This window comes from Periplaneta americana, chromosome 11 (assembly GCF_040183065.1).
Source record: "Periplaneta americana isolate PAMFEO1 chromosome 11, P.americana_PAMFEO1_priV1, whole genome shotgun sequence".
Classification (NCBI taxonomy): domain Eukaryota; kingdom Metazoa; phylum Arthropoda; class Insecta; order Blattodea; family Blattidae; genus Periplaneta; species Periplaneta americana.
In genome coordinates, this window is record NC_091127.1 from 146132768 (window position 1) to 146157049 (window position 24282).

At 37.0% G+C, this 24282-nt stretch overlaps 1 protein-coding gene across 1 annotated transcript; it reads left to right on the top strand.

The window, feature by feature from the left end:
• Positions 1–374: 374 nt before the first annotated feature.
• LOC138708556 (sensory neuron membrane protein 1-like) lies at positions 375–23367 on the top strand. Its single transcript, XM_069838672.1, has 11 exons — positions 375–381; positions 1709–1827; positions 5538–5695; positions 5774–5921; positions 8234–8485; positions 11991–12198; positions 13535–14353; positions 17007–17171; positions 19094–19212; positions 21654–21779; positions 23338–23367. Exons 1-11 carry the CDS (start codon positions 375–377, stop codon positions 23365–23367), a joined length of 2151 nt encoding a protein of 716 aa, XP_069694773.1.
• Positions 23368–24282: the final 915 nt, after the last annotated feature.

The window sequence follows — 24282 nt, forward strand, 5'->3', positions numbered from 1 at the left end:
AGTGGACTCTTCACTTGGAAACCAATGTCACCGTTATACGTACTTTTTTTTAAACATTCTCATGGGTCATAGAAATATTTTTTATGTCTCAAAATGTAATTAAAATTAATATTCAGGTCGAAATTTAACTTTAAAAAATGGAGTTGTCCATATCTGAAACCAAGTCATGGAGTTGTCTGTTTTTGAAACCAAATGAAGCCATATTTACAGTGCAGTCGTCTGTTTTTCAAACCAAACGAAGCCATATTTAAAGTGAAATTGTCTACTTTTATATCTAAGTCTCTTCTAACTCGGTTTCAAAGCAAATTTACGTAAAACAGTACTTATTCATCCACAAACCGATTATATAAACAATCAGCTATGTTGGATTCGCGATGCGTGGTGAGAAAATGTGGTACGAATGTGGGCTTCTCATTCGCTATTGAAGGAATTGTCCTAATTTGAAACCAAGCCATAGTGGAGTTGTTTACATTTTGATTCCAAAGCGCACAATTAAGTGCTATTTTCGCTCTGTTCTGTCCGTTTTTGAGTCTAAGCAGTTCCAGAATCACATTCAGCACACAAAATTCTGTGAGAAACAATCAATATCTCGAAATCGCAAAAAATGGAATTGTCTAACTTTGTATATATGTATTTATTTACACTGCAAGTGGGCAAGCACCCGGTGGCAGTGGTATACACAATATAAACAATACACAATAAAATGATAAACAATACACAATAAAATTTACAATACACAATACAATAAGATTGCACAATACAATTTAACACAATAATTACAATTAATAATAAAACATAAAATACCTTAAATTTTACAATACAACCTAGATATGTATAGGCCCTACATAAGTTTCAATAGTCTTTCACTTTACTCTTATCTCACTCATTGCAGTGGCAGTATGACGCATTTCACTGACACTTTAGGACACATTTCACTGACACTATAGAACACATTTCATTGACGCTATAAATTATCACTGATCGGAACTATTCACTGCACTGTAAAACCATAACTTCACTGACTCACCTCGCTTCACTGATACAACAGTTTAAATAAGTCAAACAATTACACCCTTATGCATACTTATAAACAGAACTACATTTAAGCTAAACATTTCTAGTCTAAGGCCCTCTTACACGCTATTTTTAAACAATTTACAATTCAAACCAAGGAAGTAACTCGTCAGGCTAAATAAATACATGTCACCTTAAAAAATTAAATGTTAAATGTCACCTTAATTTTAATTTGCACTTTATACACAACTTTTTAAGTTATTCTTGAATCTCCTTAAGGAAGGACAGCCCTCAAAGACCGCTGCAGGTAGGTCATTCCAATCATTTATAGTTCTATTTAAAAATGAGAATTTACCTACATCCGTTTTCTGTTTCCTACATTTGATTTTAAAATCGTGATTGTTCATACCATAGTACGTTGGCTTTTCTAACCGAGCCGTTATGTCTACCCATGCTTTCTGACCTAGATGTGCTCTATACAGTGATGTTATTCTAGTTTTCCTACGTCTGTTTTCCAAAGTTTCTCATTTAAGTACTTTTATCGTATCGTTTCCATCTTCTATTTTACCTTTAACAAACTTTGATACTATGCTCCTCAAATAATCACTTAAGTTATATTAATGCTAATTTTTATTTCTTATAAATGGAAACTACGTAAGTTATTATAATTATGCTTTATTTATTCTTAACATAGTTTCCTGGCAGCAGCTCAATCCGAAGTACCTGGGATTGTCCGGGACTCTTCTCTTCCTATTTGGTTCCCTCTTCGGATTCATCGGCTTCCCGCGCATCCTGGAATCTCAGATTGCATCCGTAAGTCTTCTCTTTAACTCTTGTACCACAGTATCCAAGTGCTACCAACGACCGGGCGGAAAGAAAAAGTTCTTACGCACTGCAACCCAAGTATACTCCTTATGGAATGAACCGGAGTTTACAAGTTACGTCTCATGGTCAAAAATATATACGTACTAGTTCGGTCCCCGGTCTTAAGGTTAACAGTACTAGTAAGGGTCCCGGATCGAAAATAGAGCAGTACTGGTTGGAAATCAACATTTTCCTTCCCATTCTGTGAAGGCTTAGGATTGTCATAAGGCAGGGACGGGTAAATTCGTGACTCGAGACAGCAAATTACAAAATTGCCTGCCCCTCCTTTAAGGCATGGTTTAAAATGTTGATTATCATCAAAGCTCGGAACTTGGAGACTTGTGTCTTTGTACGTGACTAAGCGACCGGACTTCAAAGTCAACAAACTCCCGCTTCCAGCATGGAAGTACTGTCAGGTCTGCTATAAAAGTGGTTTCTGGCTGGAACAACATATTGATAGTATTATGGTAAGTTGAACCACGTAATTTGATAACATATGCATAATGAAAATAAAAGTAAGAAATATAAAAAATTTACTGTTCTACTCTGTACATTTTATTACAGTGTATGACTACGTACATTCGAACATGTTCGAACCCATATCTTCTTCGTCTGTTAGTTAAACATGATTTGAAACGAAAAAAAACTTATTTCCACTGAAGTGACGGGAGAAAACGTAATATACTGAATGTTTTCACTGTCACTGTTTTCTGTTAGATATCCAGCAGTTGCTAGCAGATCTCGTATCTGAGAAAGATAAGTATATCGTAAATTTTTCTCGAAAATAGTTTTCAATTTGTGTGTCACAAATTTTCCACCGATTTAAGGGACTGCAATGTCTTTCACCGTTTCCAGCCTCTAGTTTGTGTGTGGCACAACTTACAAAATATAAACTCTCGATTCGAAGAAAGTAATGTATCCCCTCCGAATTCCTCCACGAAATTCTTCACTTAAAATTTATAAAATTGACTGTATTTTCGAACTTCTATAATACCCATTCGAATCCCTCAAAACAGACCGTTTACCTGTAATTCTCTGAACGACATTGGCTTCGACATGAAAGGGTTTCCTCATCCGTCTTCTTGTCATTTGATGTGACAATTTCTTAGTACACATGACTGTCCCTGAGCACTTGCAGCACGAGCTTTGTGTTCGTTGCACCTGTAACCTTACTCACGCACATGACACACAAGTCCCCAAGTTCCGAGCTTTAATTATCATGTACATTGTATAGTATCTATAAAACTTAATCCTAACTTCTTAAACGTCAGAGTGTCAGTGATACTAGGAGCTATGTTTTTGGAAGAAATTTGTAGGACAGTGTTTTTATATATTGGAGTCTGTTTATTCATATAAATACAAATTCTGCCATTTTGTCTCTAATATTTTGTTCCTTCTTTAATTGATCTGGTCTTCGTTTTATTGCTGGACTTCTAATTTGTATGTAAGTGTCAATTTGAATTCGTTTTAGAACGTCTATTAATTGAAATATGTTAGGATCACCAGCGTAAAATAAGCCATTTAACTTTGCATGGAAAGATTCACAACTGTTTGTCGTTATTTCTGTCGTAGCTACGAATTCGACCATAATTCTGGCGGGAAAGTAGCATCAGGCTTGACGTACGGGTACTCAAAGACGTTGTACCGTACTTATATGGTATCGGATGTACTCCTCTAGCACATAATCATTTTGGGGTTGACTGCTCATCAAGTCTTCAGTCTCTTTGATATATAACTTGTCTATACCCGCATAGTTCGGACCGAATTAGTACTGTACCTTTCTGAACTCCGGACCGAATTAGTACTGTATCTTTCAGATGTGTATCTGATGGCATCGAACTAGTAAGCACCCGAATGAAGTGCATGCCGATTGTGCTACCTGACTAAGCCGGCTCCATCATCCGCCACAACATGGATTTTCCTCAAGCCAACAATTCCGAATACCATACCTCTGGTGGTGATTTGGCGTACCTCAGAGATCCGTGTGAGTGGTGAAGCCTGTGCCATGGAGAGAATATTGCGCCCAGTGCCCAAAGCTGTCAAATCGATTCTTGAAAACTGCGCAGAAGCCATTAAATTTATACAGGGTGCGACAGATATATCTTACGGTTTTTAAATTAATATTAAATACAGTACAAAGCATGCAATTTTACTGAATAAAATTTGTTAGGTAACTACACTTCATCTCAAAGCATTTAGCTCACGAAACTCGCTTTTTTAATAATAATGTATCCTTGAGGTCATTCCATTGTTGTCAACACATTGTTGCAATCGTTCCCGAGTGAATTTATTAGGAAACTACACTTCAAAGCAATCAACGCAAACACTCACTTTTTGAATAATGTGTCCTTGAGGTGCTGACCACTGTTGTGAACACATTGTTGCAATCGTTCCTGAGTGAATTTATTAGAGGTATCCTACAAGCAAAACTCAGCTCAGACTCCTCGCGCCGCGCATGCTATACCCCTCTTACCCCCCTACAGTAGGCGGGTTCTTTAACGGCTACGGTTGCGGACATGTGCATTCAAAGACCAGCTGCCAGCTGCAACAATAACCAATTAAGTGAATATAACATTACAAGATGTCAACATCGTCTCTTTCTAAGTCATAATCGGTATCTATCTTCACTGGAACTGTCCTCATATTTAAATTTTAAATATTTAAATTAAATTAAATTAATATTTAATATAAAACGCTATGTGACTCCCTGACTCTATAGCAATAACACGTGTTCAGTTCAGCACAAGAAGATAATACGTGCGCATGCGCGTAGTGTCGATGGTGTGATTGGAGACGGGGAGCATGCTGGGAAAAGGGAGCATACGTCATCTGCGCGAGACAGTCACGCCCGCTGGTTTCTGCGCACAGAGTTTTGTTTGATGGATGTCTATAGGAAACTACACTTCAACTCAACATAATTTTTAAGGTTAATGGTATTACAATAAGTGAGTTAACCATCTTGTGAAAGTTAATGAAGAATTTTGCTTAATAATTAATAGATCATTTATAATTAGTGGCTGGTCAAAGTTCTCTGGACAGAGCAAGGACACTTATTTCTTAAGTGCAGATTCAAAACACGTAAATATCAGAATTTGGTCTGAATGGTCTCTAGGTTTTGAATCAGCAAGCCCTTCATGATAGGAAGGTCACTTCATGGTGTGGCTTCACTTCGCAATTCATCATCACTCCATATTTCTACAAGGAAAATAACAATGAAATAATAGAGGCTGTCACAGTAAACGGGGAACGCTACTATAATATGCTACGAAACTTCATCACAGCTGGACTGAGAAACCAAGACCTGGAATACAAACTTTCATACAAGACGATGCACCGCCTTACATTTACTCCGTTATAAAATAATGAATTACAAGAATCTTTTTCGATCGTGTCATCAATAGGGAATATTTCAAAACACTGTCTGCAAATGCTGTGCATGATCCAGCAGAAAGATAGGACAGCGGTCATATTCCCAATAGCTTGTTTTGTAAAAACCAAACACGATTATTTGTGCAAAATAGTGATTTTTTGTACCTCAAATATCCTATTAATCCATAATACTGATAGAACTGTTTTAAGTGAATTTTCAATGACCTTACATGTTATGTAAAATTCTTCCGAATGTTTAAATAAATAAAAAGGTATAATTTCTCTTTCAGAACCTTGCTTTGAAGAAGGGATCTGAAATACGAGCAATGTGGTCCAAAATTCCAATACCCCTTGAATTCAAAGCATATATCTTCAATGTAACGAATCCCATGGATGTGCAGAAAGGAGGAAAGCCTGCTCTGGCTGAAGTGGGACCCTATGTCTATCTGTGAGTAAAGTCATGTACAAGTCCGTTTTAAACAAATATACCCAAAATGTATGGCTTTCACGACTTCTATAATTTCAGAGAATACAAAGACAAGCTGGACTTTGAGGACCACAACGAGGACGATACAGTGTCCTTCAATCCACGGGACACGTGGTACTTCAGCAGCCAGAAGTCCGGAGCTCTCACCGGTGATGAACCTATAACAATCCCTCACATCGCCATGTTGGTAGGAGTCGCTAGAATTTTTCTTTTTCTAGTTTATGAAACTTAAGCATAATACAAAGTTCCCAGACCTAATATAACTCAAAAGATTTACCACATGAATATGGGAAAGTATTATACTGTTTAAAATAGTCTTAGACATAAACATAACATTAATTTAACAGCAAAGTAATTAACGAACACAGATTGTTTTTAAAAATATAGGTCATTATTTTTATTGTGGCATTATGCCACCTTTCTTCTTGTAGTTCCATATGGCGGCTGTATCATTGTTCGAATTTCCGACACGAAAAAAGTCATGTGATTTTATATGGACTTCATCAAAATTACTAAAGTCTGTGTGATGAATCTTGTCTCACTGTGAAAAGAGAGAGAAAGGAGATATGTCTTACCTCCTCTGTGTTGTTATTGCGATGGGGGGAGTGAAGCGATTCCAGTGGAGGAAGGGACTAGTTGATACATTCTGTAACGCAAAATAAAGTAACAAAATATCTCTCTTCGTAGTGTATAGTTCCGTCACTGAGCTTGTCTTTCAAGAAACTGAGTTCCGGTAGCCTGCACAATAACAAGATTTTGAAAGGAATCCTGAAAATTTACAACCCTCTTATAATCTCCACCCTCATTTGAAGGGAGTTGGTTTTATTGCTACTGAGACAAGACAAACCTTACCAGGTATAAAATGTCGCCAAAGCAGAAAGTGAGTTATCGACAGGAATAAACCGTAATCGGAAGGTGCGAAGACTGAGCTAGGAGCTACATAGATTCGGAAAAACCTCAACATATTTCACTACTTGAACCATGGGTTTTTAAACGTGATCTATGGAATGGAGCTTTGTCAAGATGATAAAAATACTCTCTGTTTATTAGCAAATTTACAACAACGACCCGACCATTCAACATAAGTTCCAAGTAAAATATATCTTCAAAATTCTATCAAACACAAAAAAAAAAACCTTTTGCTCAAAGTCTTACTGTCAAACAATGAGTTCTATTTGTTGATTACGGGATAGCCAGTACTTTCTTTTGCCTGGAATATATCTATTTGTTACAACATACTATGATGATTGATTCTCTTCCAATATAGGCCATTTGTTATCTCGTGAATCCTACTTACATGAGAGGAGAAGAAGAAAGTGGATTAGGAAGCTGCCGTGTCTCGCTACTCTTCCATTCGTAGCTAGCAAGCTCACTTATCCCCACCCACAAGATTCTTACTGTAAGCTACGGCGCACGCATGCTCTTGGTTTCACGAGGTAATGAATGGACTATACCGATTTCAATGACTTAATGTGAGTGTTTTGAGTACAGAAGTATGATATGATAATATGATATATTTCTCAATATACTCGGTCCGGCTAGCCCTTCACATTTCTGTATTCGGGCCAGCATTTCCTTAATTACACTATTTACAATTTTAACACAGCCGTGTCCACACCTGTGGAGTAACGGTTAGCGCGTTTGGCCGCGAAACCAGGTGACCCGGGTTCGATTCCCGGTCGGGGCAAGTTACCTGGTTGAGGTTTTTTCAACCCAATATGAGCAAATTCTGGGTAACTTTAGGTGCTAGACCCCGGACTCATTTCACCGGCATTATCACCTTCATCTCATTCAGACCTGGGATGTTGATAAAGCGTCGTAAAATAACCTACTAAAAAAAACACAGCCGTGATGTGACCCTTGAAGCCTGTTCTTTATGTCCCTTTCACTTTCACTTAATATTCATTTCTTGTCCTATTCCTACATTCAACTTCATTCCCCCTTTTCTCATAACTAACTAAATACTGCCGTCTTGTAAATAACATAATACATTTAACTCTTTTTATTATAGAACACCTAACCCTTGTTGACTACTTCCCTAAAAATTTACCCTATTATTAAATACATTGACTAAACACTTCTTACACTACACATTTGCGCTCGTAGCTTAGCACATTTGTTACACTTTAATTATAACAATATTTGAACAAAACTATTATTCAATAACAGTATAGAAGTATTAATTTTCCCATTGCTCTTTAACTGGTAGGCCTATATTCCAAACGACAATGCGTTAAATTTCACCTCTAGAAAGTGAATGTAACTCCTCTTTACCATATCATGTGAATGGCCCGTTGGATTCGAGGAAAGGACGGAAACGTAACCCGGCTTTTGACGTATGCCACAACTGGCGCTCAGTTCTGCATTCCTGCTGTAGTGTATTCGACATCCTCGCAATGTTGAAAAAATGTATTTCTTTAGACGATTTCTATTTTACAGACAAATTTCTGTCCGTGCAGAGTTCGGAGTTGCCCCATTACATTATAATGTCGTTTGCAGGTGATGGCGCTGGCGGCAGAGCGCGAGCGTCCTGTTGTGCTGAAGCTCATCAACAAAGCGATCCCGAGTCTCTTCGAGAACCCGAGCTCCATGTTCATAACGACCACTGCGCGGCGCCTCCTGTTCGAGGGGATTCCCTTGTACTGCAACGCTACAGACTTCTCGTCAAAAGCCATCTGCTCCGAATTGCGCAAGCGCGGAGAATTCGGCTCCTTGGGTGACGATGTACTCTCTTTCTCCTTGTTTGGAAAGGTGAGTCACCTATCTCACATCTTCATGTTAACGTCATAGATTTCCATCACCTATATCCACAGCAACTAAGGAACGAGTCATCTTTGATATGAAACGTCTAAGCCAGGCATGTCAATTGATGCCCACAGGAGAAGCGTGCGCTTTAGAGCCCAGGAGAGCCTGAGCGCTTTACAGCGGAAAGGAAAGACACAGACGAAAGAGGTGGTTTATGCCGCTTGGTCGAGCTATATTCAGGGATGGCCAGCACTCATTCAATAGATAAAAGGAAGAGAACTTATTAAAACTGTATCTATGTTAATTTTTAGATTTGCCTGAGAAGTATAAGTGCATTATAAGAATGTAAGTTTTAATTTTAATGCTCATTTTTCACAAGTTTGATTTTTTTTATTCAAAAGAAATATTTTCTCAACTTTTCGTATAGAAAAGTAAAATTTTCAGGTATAGGCCTATTTATTTAGTAGCCTTACAGAATATTTTCGTAAATCTAATATACCGTATATACGTATTACTGAAGATAGTGTATTGAAAATTTTGAAAATATTCGCATGGAAATTGTTTGTAAGGAAATGAATTAACAAAGCAACTACTGTTACATCATAAGCAAAAGATACGTGCCCATGTGTTGTAAAAATGTCAGCTCTATAGCTTCAGCAGATTTCGAGAAAATAATTTAATATTCTGATGATAAGAAGTTGCTCACAAATATCACCTTAAAAGCATAATGCGATAAGAGTTTTGTTATGTAATATTAGTTACATTTAAAACAGAAACAGTACCTAGGTAACTTTACTTTGTAATGTAATATTGTTTTGATTAGTTTATTGATTACTTTTGTAAGGCTAAAGATACCATGAATATAAATTCCAACTTATCATGTCATACTCAATCTCTTTCTTTGGAATATTACTTTCTTTTTGAATGATGTGTTTCATCCACTTAATCAGTATAATATTATACTACTATGGAATTTAAGTGAATATTCCTTCTTACTATCTGTTATGTCATTAAGATTTAAAACACAAGTGCAATATTAAGAAATCAGTGTTAGTACTTTTGTTTTACAGACAATATAGATAATATTAAACAGAAAGAAGCCATATAAAAATAACGACATAAAATTTCACGTTCCGTTTGAAGCTTGTGCACCACTGTTTTCTTAATCCAACAGTTTGTTTATTCATATACACAACCCTTCCTCTTTCCATACTTAGCGCTTGCTGCCCGCGCACTACGTCAAGGTCAGAAAAATGCGCTTGCTTTGACATCACTGGTCTAAACTTTAAGTTCAGAAAAGAAAAATTGAGTAAATATTTACTACAACTGACGTAACACTGGAGTTATCAATTTTGTGAAATACTGCAATTTATAGCATTCTGATTACATAAAAATGACGCCAAACGCGGAAAATATTTGAACCATCTACAGAACAAGACTGTTAACGGTATACTGAATAACTGTGATTTTCTTAAATTCCTTCAGTTCAATGTAAAAGAAAACAGAATTACGTCATAGGCAACCTTTTGTTATTCCCATTCATAGAACTGTTTTCTTCAAGAACTCTCCATTGTTTGTTATGTGTAATACTTACAACTCTCTGTCTTTAAACTATGATTCTCAATTAGATTTCAGTTTAACAGTTGAAAAATTTCATATAATATTGAAAAGAATTGTATTTCCTTAGATATTTAAATTATGAAGAAGTGTATGAAAATTATGAAACGAGCTTGCGCTCGTTTCATAAACAAACATACTCGCGTCTTAATTACTATCATTATAGGCTCGTTGCATAATGTACTATTGCATCATAATATTGACATTTGACACTATATTAACTGCAATACTATATTCTAGCATCTATTACCGTTATGTATTTTCTTTCTTTCGTTTGTGTTGTTTGTTTTGTTTTGTTTTTCTTATTATGTATTTTGTGTATGTATCTGTGTAAGCCACCTGTAATTGGAAGCCTACTTCTGTTGGTGGTGGATTTAAAATAGAATAAACATGATGTCTGCTCAACCCAAATCAAGGACTTCTGAATGAATATTTTGGAGAAAACGCACCGTCAACTAAATTAACTTGTTGAGACACTGTGCATTCTTAAAAATTAATTAAGGCGTTAAAAATTATAAGGTGGTTATACCATAGCGGAGATGAGGAAGAAGATGGAAGAAATCCAATACGAAAATGAAGATTTTAAAATCAAATGGGTGCACTTATAGAAGGAAAAGAGGAGAAATAACTTGATATTTTTTGGAGTAGAAGAAAAGGAAAAGGAACATAGTGGTGAAATATACGAAAAGACAATAGTAGTGTTTTGGAATGGATTTGAGCGACGGACAAATTGTGGATGTATTTAGAATAGGGAGAAGAAATCGAAATCGCAATCCAGATCAAGTTAGGCCTATACTAGTGAAATTCAAGAGCATGACAACGAAGGATAAGATCGTGAGAAGCAGAAAGTTGCTAGGGAACACTTCCATCAGAATGGACAATGATTGGAATTATGAAGTAAGGAGCAGAAGACGAGTTTTGGTCCCTTTCCTGAAAGAAGCTAGGAAAAGCGGTCAATTTGCAAAACTGTGTAGAGATAAATTAAAGATTAACAATTTGATCTTTAGTGTAGAAGAGTGTCTCGAAAGCATTAAGGAGCCGGTAGTAGGTTCGGAAGAAATGGAGAGGAATAGAAGAGTCCTGAAGGAGAAAATTAGGGGATTAGTGTCGAGGAACATTGGAAACGATATCAGCTTGGACAACATTCATGAAAATAGCAAGGCAAGCACGACACGGAGTTCATCAGACAGACATGGAATGCGGAAAGAGCAACTTCAAGCGATCGAGAGAAGCCTATGACGTCATCTGAGGAGAAGATATCAACACGTAGCAGAAATCTACAAACGCGTCAAAATTCCTGCAATCTTCATTTTGAGGTGATTCCAAGGCGAGTACGTGAGTTGCAGAGTCAGGGGAAAACAACGACAAGGCACGTGAAGAAAAATGGAACGGATTCAGGGAGCAGTGAAGAAAGAATAAAGGCGAATAGTAAAAAGAAACATTATGATAGAAGTTGGTGTAGGGGGGAAGTAGTGCGGAAAAATTCAAGAAAATAGTAGGGGGGGGGGTCAAGATATCAATAGGAAGTGAAGTGAAGTGAAGTGAAGTGAAGTGAAGTGAAGTGAAGTGAAGTGAAGTGAAGGGAGGATATAAGTGTGGGAGTCAGTAGTGGAGAAGTGGGGAAATATAGATAGGTAGGCTGGTGGACGAGTAGTGACAAGATACATTTAAAGAGAACATAAGTGGAAGAGAGAAGGAATTAAGTTATGACTTGGATAAATTTGCTATGTAATAAGGTGCGATGGCACTGTATACAAAATATGTGAAGTGCTTAACGACAAATATATATCATACCATATCATATAAGGTGGTTATGAAACAATATTTAATGGAAAACCTGAGCCTGATTTCGTTAAAAAAGGAGTGTTATACTGTACATAGTGTGTTGTTGCAGAAAAACGCCACCGCGGGAGGAAGAATGCGTGTAAAGCGTGGCATTAAGAACATCAAGCAGCTGGGAGAAGTGGTGGAGTACATGGGCCAGGAGAAGTTGAGTGTCTGGAGTGGAGACCCGTGCAACACTCTGACGGGCTCCGACTCTACCATCTACCCGCCATTCCTCACAACAGGGGACTACGTAACAGCCTTCAGTCCGGAGTTGTGTCGGTAATGATCTTTAATTGGTATAAACATTCGAAAATAAAGGGCTTCCACAAAATATGAACTTTCCGATTTTGAACACGTTACAATCATTTCGTTAAAGACAAGAAGGATCACGATAAGGACCATGATAAAAACAACAAAAACCACGATAAGGACTACGACAAACTTGAGAACCAGTACCAGAATATGGATAACTACAAGAATCACCATAAGGACCACAAGGATCACGATATGGACCACGATAAGCAACATAATCCCTGACATGATCCCTATCTTGGTCCTTGCCGTGGTCCTTACCGTGACCCTTATCGTGGTTCTCATGTGATCGTTGCCGTGATTCTTGTTGTGGTGCTTTTCGTGGTCTTTGTTGTTGATCTTGGCATGGTCCTTATCTTATTTATCTATTTATTTGTAACAGAGTAAAGCCCAAAATTACAATAGACAGTATAAAATTATAGTTAGTTATACAATGAACGCTCGATAACTCGGACCCCGTTATCTCGGACTTTGGATATCTCGGACTTTGGATATCTTGGACTTTGGATATCTCGGACCAATTTTTTCTAAAATAAAATTTTAATTATGAACGTGACGGACACATTCGCAAGCAACATCAAATGTTTTCATAACAGAAGATTACCAACTTTTTCAAACATTCTGCTGGGAAAAACAACAACAAAGTGGCAGATAAAACACCATCATCCTCCTATAATAGACCAATCGAATTACAGTAGACTCTGATTAATGCACTTTGTCCACTACCTGTGACATTTGTGTTTTTGTTTCACCTGGTATGTATTGATAACCTTGTTGCATTAAAGATCAGTATAATATTGCTACTGTATAGATAGATAAAATACGGTGTTAGTGTTTATTCCTAACGTACAACTTTATTTCCCTTCGAAAAGATGGAATTTTCGTGACTCGGACAGAACTCGGCCCCCTTTAGTACGAGTTATCGATCGTTGACTGTACCATAAAATGAAAAAAAAAAATACACTGACCGGCAAAAAAAACCGATCACTTGAAAAAAATAATAAAAGTCAAGTTTAAATGTAAATTACGAAGTAATCTCAGAAATAACATAACTGTTATCGTACTAAATTTAAAAATTACACTTTTATGGACTTCTGACATGTAAATTCACGCCTTTCACACCAATAAATCTTCGGTTTATCTCCTAACAACGAAGGAGTGTGTTTCTGTGCTGAACATGTGGGGTAGGTCATCATAAACAATTGAAGAGGTTTTATTCTTTTATTGCTTCCTTTCCTATTTGAAAATGAATAACAACTGTCGAAAATGGTTTTTTTGCCATTTCGTCAATAAATTTAGTTCAGACAAAGCCTCTGTCATCCCAAGACGTTGCCAGAGCTGTCGCTGTCATTGATGACGAACGCAGCCTCCGTTACGCCGCTGCTACCATAGGCGCATCATACACCACGGTGCAAGAGGCTGTGAAACGGTTCCGGGAAACACAGAGTTACTCCAGAAGACCTGATTCTGGCAGAAAAAGGAAGACTTCAGCCCGAGATTATCGATTTCTCGTCAGCCAGGTTCTAAGAAACCGCCATACTACAGCAGTTGAAGCTCGGAATCGACTACAACATGTGCGGGATGTTAATGTGAGCGAGAGGGCTGTTCGACGACGCCTTGGAGAACAAAATCTTCAATCACGACGACCTGCTACGGGACCAGATCTGACCAGAGAGCACCGAGCCGACCGTCTTCAGTTCGCTCGTCAGCATCCCCAATGGACTGTGCAGCAGTGGAGCAGTGTGCTGTTCTCTGATGAGTCCAGGTTCTCCCTGAAATCCCCAGATGGCACGGAGAGAGGTATGCACATTGTCTGCAAGGACGCCATTCGGTGGAGGTTCCGTGATGGTGTGGGTCGGCATCTCCATGGAGGCCCGAACGGAATGGTGATCGTCGAGAATGGTGGTCTCAACGCTCACCGCTACATCAACGAGATTCTCGTCGATCACGTCGTGCCCTTTGCTGCATTTATTGGCGATGATTTCATGTTCATGCATGACAGTGCTCGTCCACATGCAGCGCGCTGCGTATCACAGTATCTTGATGAATTGGAGATTGTTTGTCTCAACTGGGCAGCTCGGAGTCCCGACCTAAACTCTATAGAAATCTCCGGGATAGGTTGGGTAGACGTATCCAAGATCGTAATCCTGTTCCGGAGACCTTAGGTGATCTGCGGGCTGCACTCCAAGAGGAATGGGACAATATCGACCAGAGAGACATCATAACCTCAATCGAATCCATACCTGAGAGAATGGCGGCTGTAATTAGGGCCAGTGGGGACACACCGGATACTGAGTCTTTGTTTCAGTTATTGATAGTGTGAATTTAAGTTTTGTGCATCAACATCATTTTCAGTGAAGTTTAATGAACAAATATTCAGCTGAAAGTTAAGTGAAAAATTTTACAAAATTTCAACAAAAGTGTAGATTCATGAACATATGACGGTCATTGACTCAAAATTGGAGTGAAAGGTGTGAATTTACGTGTCACAGGTTCATAAAAGTGTAATCTTTAAATTGAGTACGATTACAGTTATGTTATTTCTTGGGTTACTTCATAATTTACATTTAAACTTGACTTTTAGTATTTTTTTCAAGTGATCGGTTTTTTTTTTTGGATATATTACGAAAAAGTTAATATAGTCTACTTAATATAGTCTACTTCGGAATATGTATAATATATATATATATATATAATATATATATATATATATATATAATATATATATATATATATATATATATATATAGGATAAATATGCATATAAATACAAAGTAGATATATGAATACAAAAGAAAAATACAAATTAAAAATGATACGTAAAACAAGAGATAAATACAGATATAAATACAAGATTTATATGATATTATAAAAAAAAAATGATACGTATAAGAACAGTACCGGTATGAATAAATTTTTAAAGTTGGAAGAAAGTGACTTCTAATATTTAACTACAAGCATGAAAATATATATATATATTGCAATGGTAAGCACGCCACTATTGTCGCTTACTCACAATACGACAGAACTCAATGAGCACTTGATGTAAACAACATTCAATTCAGAGCCCAAGATTGTGAGGTAGGTGAATGTTAGCTCTACACTTTTCCTACTTTCCTCCCATGCCTGATTTACATAATCCATGCCTAACAGAAGAATTAAATTTACAGCGAAGTCAAATACATTTCTGATATAAGACGGTGTACGAAACATCATCTTCGGGTACTCTCTTTTATCCGCCCTACAATATCACCATTCCTGTCATATACAAGATGAACCGTAAGTTATGTCATTAATTTCAGGAGGTAAGACAAAAATTGTTTCATATGAAACATTTCATAACGTGTTGAGTCAACTTAAGAGAGTAGTATATTTTAATAACAAATGATTGAAAGAATTTTAGTTTTGTCCTTTAAATAAGTAGAAATTTGATCCGAAGAAATTGCACTTTTCGTTTTGCAAAGGAATTCTACAATGTACAATAGTGGCAAAAAAAACCGGATAGACCCTTGTAGCTGATTTCACAGCTTTGTTCACTCCAGAGCACGATAGACTGGTAACTAAGATTTTAGTGGTTCGAATCCTGCCTGGGAAGGAAACTTTTTTTTTTTGTTCCTTATTCAAATTTATTCCCAATACTTTTCAATTGCTGGTAAAATTCATGTTATGGGAATAATAAGTTAATTAAGTAGTAAAATATCGCTGCAATCGAAAAGTATTGGGAATAAATTTGAATAACAGACAAAAAAAGTTTCCTTCCCAGGCAGGATTCGAACCACGAAAATCTTAGTTACCAGTCTATCGTGCTCTGGAGTGAACAAGCCTCTGAAATCAGCTACAAGGGTCGGTCCGGTTTTTTTGACACTACTGTACTATTTGTTCGGATGAAATTTCTGTACATTTAAAAGAAGAAAGTTAAATTTATTTTAATAATTTACTGTCATAATACACTGTTCTCTTAAATTGACTGAGCATATTTGGAATTAAATCAATGGCTCTCCAAAACACGCTATGAAATGTTTCATATAAAACAATTTCCATCTCGAAAAGAAAGCAAAAACGAGCAAAATTTTATTAAACTTTTTTGTTTGAAATATCTCGAAGAAAACCAACTACCTGAAATTAATGGCATTACTTAAGGCTCAATGTGTATGTCCCTGTATTTACAGTGTAAGTGGCCCAAGAACCTGATGAACGACATCAAAATTATGTAACTATTAGAGTTACACACATCCTTACGTATTGCAAAGGGACCAAAAGTAACCAAGTAGGAGTATCACTCAACTGTGTATAGCAGCGATGGGGACACACCAAACTTTCGCAAGAAAATACCGATTCTTGAGAATTTAAGGACTCGAAATGGTCAAAATCTTTTTGAAGAAATCTTCTTTCTGCTGACAACGTCACGAGCGAGAGAGTAATGTTCTGTTTTAGCGGAATTATCAGATCGAATATTTCGGTTTACAACGTTTGCCATAATCTTCTACTTTCCAGATCTGAGCTCTTTTCAGAGTTCTGTTCTCACTCTAATGAGGATTATAAAACATCAGAGTACACACACATGTGCGTACACTCTCGTACGCATACACGTACACACATTAGCACAGCTACTTGATTTTGTACTCAAAACGGAGCAAGACCACATCTTAGAAAAAAAAAACTTCAAATCCAAATCCTGAAAAGATGTAAATTTCCGGTACCCAAACTCTCATCTACTGAATTTATACACTACACTTGTCGGAAATGCTGACATAGTTCTGTTCTTCCAGAGGATTTGCAGCATATCATACTGGCAACATAACCTACAAGGGAATCAAGGCCTATACCTACTCTGCAGACTTCGGGGACGCAGCCAGCGACCCAGAGATGGCATGCTACTGCCCTTCGGAAAAGTCCTTTTGTAAAAAGGGAATGCTGGACCTCACCAGCTGCATGGGTAAGGTACTGACATTTTACCAGTGGCGAAGCTAAGGTGAAAATACTGGGTAAGCTGAAAAGATCTGCTTACCTTGTATCTTTTCATACAGCAGATGTTTCTCGGCTTTGCTATCAACATCTTTGTGTCAAAAACTCCACAAGAAGTGATCACTCATTTTCACCCCCAAACAGAAAACAGATATAACAATATAATTTCTTTATCTCAGAGCACCCTGTTGGCAAAGGATATTTCTTATACCATACAAATTTAAAATTTATTTTTGTCTTCCTTCATCCGCTATTTTAATATGTAAATGTTGTGTCGAGCTCCTATCTTTCTAAGCACGGTTTGTTTCATACGGTCAACTTGAAAACGGTTTCTTTTTTAATTCTGCAAATAATAACCTCAATGTCTCTCAGTATGAGCCATTTTACACAAAATTAGTATGTAAAACATACACACGCATGCACTCTTGATTAAACTGACACTAAATAATGCAGCGAATTCACAGAACACCAACATATTGCGGCGTATTATATTGCGGTTGAGGCTAGCCCCGCGTCCTGCTACTAAGCCATATCTACTGAGTCCCCGGCCTCTTTTCAAGCTTGCGAGTGCAGCTGCCTGTGAGAGAGGCCATCGCACCGCGCTACGAGGCTTTTGCCACAAGCCTCTCGCAGTACAATGACTGCCAACACTGAATGTAATATATGAAAGAATTGGAGTGAAACCAAGTGTTACATAAGCCCACCATCGGTCACTATCCTGAGCAGGATTAATCATGTCTCTACCATCACATCTTATCTCCCTCAAATCCATTTTAATATCATCCTCCCATTTACGTCTTGGCCTCCCCAAAGGTCTTTTTCCCTCCTGCCTCCCAACTAACACTCTATATACATTTCTGGATTCGCCCATCGTGCTACATGCCCTGCCCATCTCAAACGTCTGGATTTAATATTCCTAATTATGTCAGGTGAAGAATAAAATGCGTGCAGTTCTACGTTGTATAACTTTCTCCATTCTCCTGTAACTTCACCTCTCTTAGCCCCAAATATTTCCCTAAGCACCTTATTCTCGAACACCCTTAGCCTTTCTCAAAGTGAGAGTTCAAGTTTCACAACCATAGGCCTACAGAACAACAGGTAATATAACTGTTTCATAAATTCTAACTTTCAGCTTTTTTGAGACCATACTGGATTCTCCCGAGTGGCATATATATTTGTTACTGCTGCTCCAAGGTACTTGAATTTTTCCAGCTCTTCAAAGGATAAATTTCCAATTTTTATATTTCTATTTCATACTATGTTCTGGGCACGAGACAATCATACACTTTGTCTTTTCAGGATTTACTTCCAAACCTATCTATCTCTTTAATTGCTTCAAGTAAAATTCCCGTGTTTTCCCTAATAGTTTGTGGATTTTCTCCTAACATATTCACGTCATCCGTATAGACAATTAGTTGATGTAACCCTTTCAATTCCAAACTCTGTCTGTTGTCCTGGACTTCACTAACGACATATCCTAGAGCAAAGTTAAAAAGTAAAGGTGATAGTGCATCTCCTTGCTTTAGCCAGCAGTGAATGCAAAAGCATCAGACAGAGACTGGTCTATACGGACTCTGTTGTACGTTTCACTGAGACACATTTTAATTAATGGAGCTAGTTTCTTGAGAATACCAAATTCAATAAGAATGTTATATAAAACTTCTCTCTTAACCGAGTCGTATGCCTTTTTGAAATATATGAATAACTGATGTACTACTCTATTCTAATAATAATAGGCATTATTATTATTATTTTTTTTATTATAATGTACACACCATTAAAGCGTATGTAGCATTTCACTGGATGAATGTGGTGAAACAAAGGTCAAATAACGACAATGAAACACACAAATAGCTACTGAAGGCACCATCTCTCACTCAGAGTTTTTTGCAGGGGCGCCAATCATAGTATCGTTGCCTCACTTCTACCTCGCCGACAGAGAATACCAGACCGGAGTCCTGGGAATAAACGCCTCCAAAGAGAAGCATGAAATTTTCAGCATCTTTGAGCCGGTACGTATGAACTCTTACGAGACCTTAAATTGGAGAACGCTTCATTACTTGAGAAGTCTCTCATCCTATATTATAGAATAATTGAGATGATGTTTAATCAGCTGTCCGAAGACAAGTTGAAACCTTATAATTAACACCAATAAGGCATCACTCTTGAGACAGCTAAGCCTAAGGAGGTAATGTGGTAGGTTGGCCAGTTCCTTTCTCCCTCCACTTCATACATCGCTGACTAGTAACATATTCCCTTAATCAGACTTAAGATGTATAAAACAATATTATTTATTCTTCCTCTGACACATATCAAGTGAGATGTATTGCCTGATAATAGATGTACAGCCTCAGATACAAAAATGACCTCTCTCCTGTAGCGTCAATTTGTGTAAGTCCATTTCGGACATCTCCTGGTTCGCACGACCAGGGAAAGGATGTTTATTTTTAACTTAATTTACTCCTTGAATATATCTTTGTTATAGATTATTCATAACACTTGACCTATAAACAGACAGAAAAAACAATAGACAAACAAAACAAAGAAAAAACAGAGTGGAGTCAAACATAAGAAATTCCTTCACGTGTAAACCTAAGCCCTCAGGGAATCAATCGAAGTCTTCCTAAGGGAACTTTACGTATGACAGCCGGTCATCTTTTTGTCTAAGACTGTACATAAACTCAATAAGAAATAAACAATTGAGATATGTTATCAAATTAGTAAAGACAACTAACTTTCTAATTGCATAGAAAGCATGATGGAATATTCAGATTGTCAATTTCTATAAATGAATACAATATAATATTTTATTACTCAGTCGATGACAAATCAATGTAAAATAATGACTTATTTTATAGTCATTAAGTTTATATACACACAGGATGTCTATAGTAATCCATACAGTTGCTAACTATGCAGTTGTCACATTTTAAACGACGTGAGTACTTTTAAATATCCAATCCGATTACAATTTACATTTGATATTCCCATTTCTATTATATTTTTTATACATTTCAGATATATTCACCACTCATTGGACTGAACAAGAGTTCCACATATTATGAAGTTTAATTACTAAATGGTTTTAACATTTTTAACATTATTTAAGTTTACTACCTGAAATATTACATTTTAATAAAGGAGATGGCTTGTACATCATTAATTTAAATAGTACTCACCACCAATAGCTACGTATATGACATTGAGATATTGTATAACTCTGCCTGAGGATGCCTGAATAGGCGAAAACGTTCGCAATTTTGTACACAGGATGTCTATAGTAATCCATACAGTTGCTAACTATGCAGTTGTCACATTTTAAACGACGTGAGTACTTTTAAATATCCAATCCGATTACAATTTACATTTGATATTCCCATTTCTATTATATTTTTCATACATTTCAGATATATTCACCACTCATTGGACTGAACAAGAGTTCCACATATTATGAAGTTTAATTATTAAATGGTTTTAACATTTTTAACATTATTTAAGTTTACTACCTGTAATATTACATTTTAATAATGGAGATGGCTTGTACGTCATTAATTTAAATAGTACTCACCACCAATAGCTACGTATATGACATTGAGATATTGTATAACTCTGCCTGAGGATGCCTGAATAGGCGAAAACGTTCGCAATTTTGTACACAGGATGTCTATAGTAATCCATACAGTTGCTAACTATGCAGTTGTCACATTTTAAACGACGTGAGTACTTTTAAATATCCAATCCGATTACAATTTACATTTGATATTCCCATTTCTAATATATTTTTCATACATTTCAGATATATTCACCACTCATTGGACTGAACAAGAGTTCCACATATTATGAAGTTTAATTATTAAATGGTTTTAACATTTTTAACATTATTTAAGTTTACTACCTGTAATATTACAATTTAATAATGGAGATGGCTTGTACGTCATTAATTTAAATAGTACTCACCACCAATAGCTACGTATATGACATTGAGATATTGTATAACTCTGCCTGAGGATGCCTGAATAGGCGAAAACGTTCGCAATTTTGTAATTCATGTATATAAACTTAATGACTATAAAATAAGTCATTATTTTACATTGATTTGTCATCGACTGAGTAATAAAATATTACATTGTATTCATTTCTAATTGCACATTGGGTGGATGGATGGATGGATGGATGGATGGATGGATGGATGGATGGATGGATGGATGGATAGATGGATGAAAGGATGGATGAATGGATGAATGGATGGATGGATGGATGGATGGATGGATGGATGGATGGATGGATGGATGGGTGGGTGGGTGGGTGGGTGGGTGGGTGGGTGGGTGGGTGGGTGGGTGGGTGGATGGATGGATGGATGGATGGATGGATGGATGGATGGATGGATGGATGGATGGATGGAAAAATCAACAGCTGATCGCCAGATATAAATAATCTATGTTCTACCTTCCAGTTAACTTCGACACCACTGATGGCACACAGGCGTGTGCAGCTCAGTTTGCCTCTGCACAGCATCGATTCCATCGACCTCATGAAGCAGGCCCCGACGGTCTTGCTGCCCATTATATGGATTGAGGAGGTACGTATAAATTAGAGATGAACAACAATGTAGAAAACAAGACTGACAGCGCCTGCAAAGCCGAAAACCCGCACGACAATGTTCTATACGTCGCGTCGTTGACGTAAAGACTGCTTGTGAGTGTTTCGAGACCTCGAGATTTATCACTCCCGAAGTCCCGAACGTCAAGCAGCCTTGAATCGCCACAGTTGTTTATACCTGGCTGAACTTTTATCTATTTTGGCAACTGTTACATATTTATAAAAAATCAAGTAGCCTATTTGAAACATCATCTCTACCTTTCAGTGTATAATAATCCGTTCCCCAATCTTTATTTAATTAGTAGGCCCTTATTAAAAGGCTAGGAATTTTCTTTTCATATGTTTGAGATCAAGTGTGCAATCTCAAGTAAAAAGATATTAACGTTATGTTTTATGTTTCTTATAAATGCAAATTTAGTTTTTCATAATTATGACTTAAAAGAATTTTGTAATGTCTTATTGCTCCTTTCATGTTCGAACATTGCAAAACACTAGTATAAATAGCCTGTAACTATAGGCCTACATGGAAATTGCTTTGCAGTAGTTATATACACGAAATCCTTTCTTTAAGCGTTGTGTATATAGAGAAAAAAATGGCCGCCCCGCTAACAGCTGTTCGTATCGATTGTCATTTTATGATGATGGATGCCTTGTAACCACAGAAGAACAAGCCAAAGAGCACAGAATAATTAGAATAATATTGCTGCTACAGCAGTAACTAGTAAGTAACTATAACGTCATTGAGTACAGCAACTCTTTGACCAAAATATAGCGTGGTAATCGATTAGGCTCAGTAACTGATAAGTATCGATAGTACAACTGTTGTACTATCGATACTTACCGCGGCTCACTAGCGCACACTATCGGACGCAATAGAGAACCTCAGATATTATATTACCTTTCGTACTGCAGTAATAACGAAACTGTGACGTAGCTATGTAACAGTTATACTGTTATACACGACGTATGTAGTGATTATTAGTAAGGAATTTACACACGACTTATAAACGAGCTATTCGTTGTGTAAGTATAAGACAGTTAAACGTCTGTATAAGAGTTTTTATTAGTAAGACCATTACGTTTTCTCCAGCTATAAGGCGAATGTTAAATTTCGGTTTTATGTCCCAAAATTACCATCTCGCTATCACCAATTCCACAAACGCTAGGTAACCTCAAAGTTGATACAACGTCTTTAAATAACAGATTTAAAAATTTTAATAGTAGGTATATACCGAAAAACATCTAGGTCCTATTCCACGGTAACTGAAAAAAAAAATCGCTCCTACTGACTGACAGGGCCAGCAGAAAACTAACTCTCTTCTATAATTCAATTGCCTTCTGTTTGTTCTGTGTTCTGTCATTGTAATCTTAGGTGTTGGTCTTAACCAGCGTACATAGCGCGAAGTGCTTAAGCGAAACTCTTAACACAGCTGCATTAGTATGTGCTGCTTAGTGGTAAATAAATAAAACAGGCGAATTGTATTGTAAAATAATGGTAGGTAAGAAATTAGGAATAATCATTTTATTCATATTGGTAGAGGAAGCGCAAAGAAAGCTTGCCCATTTGACTGATGCGCAGAGAACGATATTCGGTCCTCGTGTCGCAATGCTCGTTACAGGGCTGCTATGAATCACCTAATGCTGATTACAGGGCGCATTCGAACGCGCGGTCTTGAGCTGTTCGTATCGTGGAGTGTATTGTGCAGAGCGAATAGAAGTCAGAGTATGCGTGCATATTCTGCGTTTTATCCCTATCAGGAGTTTTATATAGTTCAAAGTGTGTTTGTTAAATAACAGAGTTCTGTATAACATTCTATGTTCTTAAGAATGCCCCCCCCCGTTTGGCTCTAAATTAGGAAATTCTAATAAAACCACAGTCTACTATATACAGTCACGAAGCTTGGGATGATTTTTTGCAAATATCGCGTTAGTTGCTAGCCGCTTGGAGCGCTGTGAGTACTAGGAACAATATACTGTGCCATAGCCATCGTGATCTAATACAGGCCGTAAGGCAGACCATGTAACTCGCTTAACCCGATCACGAAGGGCGGCGTTTCAACCATATAAATTAGTTGGAATGCATAAACAGTAACATATGTTGACGCGTACAGATTATGTTAACATGTAAAAGTCTCTTCACACTAAAATAACACAGTTTTGAAATTATCTCTGCACATATTATGCAACAAGAAGTAAACGGAATGGTCACATTACACTAAATAAAGCTTAGCAATGATAAGCAATAAATTTATAATATAATATTTCACTGAGCTCCATACACTGAAATAGAAAATCCGAACAAACATTACGGCCTGGTCTAGATCGAAAAAGCATTGACTATGACATATTTCGCATTTTTGTGAAAAGCTATGTAAACTGTGAAATGTTCGTTATCGGTTGTAATAAATGTAAATGGCTAAAATAAATAATTTGGATAATAATAATATGGGTTAAGGAGACGTTTGTAGTACTATAAATTGTAA

What these genes read in the sequence shown, in the direction of transcription:
- LOC138708556 (XM_069838672.1), top strand. An exon ending in GTGGGACCCTATGTCTATCT is followed by an intron (nt 5,696 to 5,773) that starts GTGAGTAAAGTC and finishes CTATAATTTCAG; the next exon opens with AGAATACAAAGACAAGCTGG. An exon ending in CTTTCTCCTTGTTTGGAAAG is followed by an intron (nt 8,486 to 11,990) that starts GTGAGTCACCTA and finishes GTGTTGTTGCAG; the next exon opens with AAAAACGCCACCGCGGGAGG.